The 5,532-nt window shown below is 36.6% G+C and overlaps 1 protein-coding gene across 1 annotated transcript; it reads left to right on the forward strand.

Moving 5' to 3' along the window:
- The first annotated feature begins 3,273 nt into the window (after nucleotides 1-3,273).
- Nucleotides 3,274-4,532, forward strand: LOC142533053 (splicing factor U2af small subunit B). The gene has a single exon (XM_075639649.1). It carries the CDS (start codon nucleotides 3,468-3,470, stop codon nucleotides 4,305-4,307), a length of 840 nt encoding a protein of 279 aa, XP_075495764.1. The 5' UTR covers nucleotides 3,274-3,467; the 3' UTR covers nucleotides 4,308-4,532.
- Nucleotides 4,533-5,532: the final 1,000 nt, after the last annotated feature.

The following is a 5,532-nucleotide window of genomic DNA, read 5'->3' on the forward strand; positions in this document are numbered from 1 at the left end:
TGGAGCAGATTATGGCAGCTAAAGATTCCTCCAAAGATGAAGATGATTTTATGGTAAGCGTACAGAGAGTGTCTCCCGATGCGAGATAAACTAAACTCACGAGGTATTTCTGTTCCTTTGTCATGTGTTATATGTGATCAGGACATAGAACATACTTGGCATACTTTTATAACTTGTAAATATGTCTGTGAATGTTGGGCACATGTTGGTATTCTAAACTTGATGGATACATTGTCAAATACTTCAGAAAGTTTCTCGAATTTCTTGTTCAAAGTACTTTCTGTGTCAAATGAAACCATAGTTGGTAAGATTGCTATGATATTGTGGAGTGTATGGAAACATAGGAATAATAAATTGTGGAATGCTTCTATTTTGCCTGCTGCTCAAGCTACTGTATGTGGTTATTCATTTCTATGTGCGTGGATTGAAGCTAAAGCACGCTCCCAAACTGATGCTCAAAACCAGCATCCCCCAACCGCTGTCCTCAGTAGGAGCGACAAAGTTCACTGGAAATTACCACCACCAATGTATGTGAAGTGCAATGTTGATACAACATTCTTCATGGATCAGAGAGTAGTAGGTTTTGGCATGGTTATTCGCGATGATAAAGGGCGGTTTGTGGCCTGCTAGAACTGCCTTAACCGAAGGTTTGCCGAGTGTCCGAGAAGGAGAAGCTATGGGGCTTTTAGAAGCTATTAACTAGGTTACAAAGATGAGCTTACAAAGAGTTGTCTTCGAAACCGATTGTAAATGTGTGGCTAATGCAGTTAAAGTATATGTAGATGACTATTCAGAGTTTGGAGATATAGTTGCAAGATGAAGAGAGCTAATAAGTCAGGAGAGTCAGTTTTCTATTCCTTGATTCAAAGACATGCAAATAAGTTAGCTCATCTGCTAGCTAAAAAATGTTGTTTACACTTAAATATATCTATTTGGCATGAGCCACCCTCATTTCTAGAGGATTGGTTATTGTAAGATATTACTATGTTATCTTGAGTAATGAAAAGCTTATTCTCGATAAAAAAAAAATTAATTTATAAAATTCTTAAAAAATTAAAACATACAAAAATAATGTTATAATCAATGGTTGTGATTTACAAAAATTTGGGCAGATTCTCCTCTTAAAATCAAATGTCCTTCGGTCACAATAAAAAAATAACATCAATACTACTGCTCATGTCATTACTGAAAGTTAAATCAATTGTTTTCATAAAACTTTAACTTCTTACTTAGCAACACAATTTTTTACATTCTAACATGATTTATATTCAAACTTAGTACTTATTTATAAAGATGCATGTACTTCATTAACTCTCCCAACCAAACCATAGAAACAAGAATCTTAACTGCATATTTATACATAAGCAGTTAAAATCCTTCAAAAGCATATAAACAACAAGTATAAACATATATGCTTCAATATTTCTTAAAACTAACATCATAACACAATCATTCTATAGTGACAGCAAGACATATGATCTCGCACCAACTCAACAAACTGAATTTGTATTTATCTTGATGTCCTGCATCAATTAAACTAAAAGAATGAGTTTGAAAACTCAGCAAGTGAGATTCGTATACTATCGACATACATATATAATTTCTTAAAAACCTTAGTGAAATAGCGTAGTCTCCTCGTGAATTATATAAAGCTATCAATCATTGAAAAAGACAATACAACATATATAAAATTGATAGTTTTCATAAATTAATTCATTTAGGGCATTGAGTATTAAATGTTCATTAATTCCATTGTACATTTTAGTTGGCCAACATAACATTTTGTGGGTTTTGTATCTATCAAGTATTTATCGTCATTTCATATTTTGTGGTTTTTCTATCTTTCAGGTGTTCAATACCATTCACTTACATGATAGTTTTTTCATCTTTCAGATATTCACCAACATTAACATATAATCAATCAAAATCCCTAAGCTTCATAAACCTTCAAATTCTTTTTACAAATACATAATACACATTTTATCAACATTCGTAGCCCCTTCAACATTTGAATCATAGTCCATAGAGGTAATATATATTTCGAGCCATATAAATACAAAGATACGTAAGGATGCAAATTCTTAAACATGTAGAATGATCTATAACTAAAAATGACTTCAGTACGTAGTATATGCCTCATGTGAGCAGCAAGAGAAGAATTCCACTTACAACCAAGCCGAAAAATGATAATTGGAGCGATTCTACAGTGATTATAAGCTGAAAATTCATGAAACACTCAATTAACATGCACAATTTCAATTTTATTATACCTGTCTGTTGAACCATCAAAAAGATTGACATGCTTATGCTTCAATTTCTATAAGGCCTATGTCATACCTCATTTGGGCATGCAATTACATATTTCATAATAGTTCATGACGCACTTACTCACATATAATATTTTATTTTCCTAAAATATACTCCATCTTATCAAATTAAACATTATATTATATTATATTATATTTTACTATTAAATCTCTTTCCATGATATCTATTATATTTTTATCATTTCAATTTCAAAATTTCTATAATTTCAACTTAAAAAATTGATAAATTTTATTTTAATTTTTTTTAAAAAAACATTTTTTTAATGAATCATACACGTATTTTTTTTAAACAAATATATCCCTATAAGATTCAGGGAAAAAAACTATTTAATCTTTATTTAATTAAAAAATATCATAAAAAACTTATTTTCGTAAATTTAGAGTTAGCTTTATAACTAATATATCTAAACAAAATATTATTTTATCTATATTTTGAAATTTAAATGATCCTATCAGCCAAGCTAATATAAAAATAGTAATACAAAAAACATAATTTTTAAAAATATCTTTACTCTATGGTTTTGATAGTTGTCATTGCAAGATACAACTTTGTGATTTTATTTCTTGATCAAGCTCATCACAATTTTCGCAAAAATTTGTGTGAGACGGTCTCAGGAGTCGTATTTCGTGAGACATATCTCTTATTAGGGTCATCCATGAAAAAATATTATTTTTTGTGCTAAAATTATTATTTTTTAGTGTGAATATCGTAGGGTTGACCCGTCTCACATATAAAAATTCGTGAAACCGTCTCATAAGTGACTTACTCCACAATTTTAGTTCTTTGAACAAATGTGCATTAATTTGTTATTTTACATAGTACATGCAACATGTTTGGCTTAAATCGTTCGATAGATAACATGTTAAAAAATATATATTATTTTATTTTATCCAATATTTTAACAAAAATAAAATCACAAATTCTCATTGGATCTTGGCTTGGCTAACCAATACTAGTACAGTCGACTTTCTGCGTAGTACTTCTATCTTCTTCGTTTGGAAACGATCCCCACATTTCAGTCGCACAATAATTAGATTAGGGTTTCTGTCGGCCTTCCCTAACCCGTCGCCGTCCTCTCCCGCCCTCGCCCTCCAAGCAATTTTACGCACTAGCTGTTGGTTCAATCTAATCACAGAGAAATGGCAGAGCACTTGGCCTCAATCTTCGGGACGGAGAAAGACCGCGTGAACTGCCCGTTCTACTTCAAGATCGGCGCCTGTCGTCACGGAGACCGATGCTCCCGCCTCCATAACCGACCCACTATATCCCCCACGCTAGTCCTCTCCAACATGTATCAACGTCCGGATATGATTACCCCAGGCGTAGACGCCCAGGGACAGCCAATCGACCCAGCTAAGATACAGGAGCATTTCGAGGATTTTTACGAGGACATCTTCGAGGAACTCAGTAAATTTGGTGAAATCGAGACCCTCAACATATGTGATAATCTCGCTGACCACATGATCGGCAATGTCTATGTCCAGTTCAAGGAAGAGGATCAGGCCGCCGCTGCCTTGCAGGCCTTGCAGGGAAGGTACTATTCCGGCCGCCCGATTATCGGAGATTTCTCGCCAGTTACAGATTTTCGCGAGGCTACCTGCAGACAGTATGAGGAGAATAATTGTAACCGGGGTGGGTATTGCAATTTCATGCATGTCAAGATGATCGGCAGGGAGCTCAGGAGGAAGCTCTTTGGAAGGTACAGTCGGAGGTCGACGAGGGGCAGGAGCCGGAGTAGGAGTGTCAGCCCACCCCAGTATTACCATAGGCGGGACAAGGAACGCGAAAGGGATCACGACAGGCGGGACCACCGTGGGAGGAGGGGCGGTGGTGACAGACATGGAGATAGGCATGAGGGAGAGAGGAGGCGGCATGGAGGGAGTTCAAGGAGGAGCAGAAGTCCCGTGAGAGAAGGCAGCGAGGAGCGCCGAGCTAGGATTGAACAGTGGAATCGGGAGAGGGAAGAGAAGGGTCAGTGATGCTGTTGTTTTATATTCTAATAATCAGTTTGCGTGTTATCTTCCATTTGAGAACTTATGTATTCGGTAGTCTAGAAGGCTCCTTGTTTTGTTATACTTCTTTTGTGTGTGTTGGAGGTTGGAAGAGGTGGTCAATGGGTAATAGCTGAGGAATCTGCTGTAATAACAATGAACATTTAAAATCTAGTGATTTAAGACTCTGGCTAGTGATTTTGGTTGTTTTAATGATGGCTAATTTGCTTCCTTGCATCATTTTACTTCATACGTATCTCCATTTTTGTTATATTAGCAGTACTAGCGGTTTATCTTTGTTATCTGTTGGTTGTCCTTATGGTCGACCCCTTTTGTGTAAAATGGGTTTGTTTTAAGATGAACGTCTTCCCTGTTATTTACCAATGTTATCATGAATCTCAAATGATTGGAATGCCTACTTTCCTGTTGCGATGAAATCAGCCGCAGTTATAAATCTGAAGCTTTTGTCTTCTTTCGGATGCTGACTACGTGCATGCTTACATGTAAAGGGAATATGTTTGGGTTAAACTTGTCAATACATGTCACAACATAAGGAATAGGTGACATAATTTTTACATTATCCAAATGGAATTCAACTTCTGGCCATAGTTGTCAAAAGCCTTCGCCTCGGTCGCTTAAGTGTAAAGCGGCTCTAGGCACAAGGGTGTCACTGCGTGGAACTCCGAAGCAGACTTCCTGCACAAGGTGCTCACTTGTGCGCTTCATAGAACCCGCACATGCATTTTTTTTAAGTTTTGGAAGAATAAAATCGCATTTTGAAAGTGCGATATTAAGCTTAAAAAATAAAAATGTTAAGCCCCTAAACCCTATGGCCTGCTCGTTTATCAGTTCTCACCACCAGCCTTCGCCTCTCACTGCCTCGCCTTGGGCTCGCCGCCCTTGCCGTGTTCCCACTTCTCCTCCTCTAGGGATGGCAATGGGACAGGGTGCGGGCGGGTTTGCCATCTCCATCCCCATTCTCGAATTCCATCTCCACCCCTATACCCGCCCCAATCCCCGCTTTTTCGGGTTCGGGGAATCCCCAAACCCGAAACTTCGGGGATCAACTTCCCATCCCCACCCCCATCCCCGTTTCAAAAATATTAATATGACAAGACGATGACGAATTCAGATATTTTTTCAAACCAAAACTTATTATTATCTATTATTATTAGAGAGAATATTAATATTAATATTAATATCAATATCAATA

This window comes from Primulina tabacum, chromosome 18 (genome assembly GCF_025594145.1).
Source record: "Primulina tabacum isolate GXHZ01 chromosome 18, ASM2559414v2, whole genome shotgun sequence".
Taxonomy (NCBI): domain Eukaryota; kingdom Viridiplantae; phylum Streptophyta; class Magnoliopsida; order Lamiales; family Gesneriaceae; genus Primulina; species Primulina tabacum.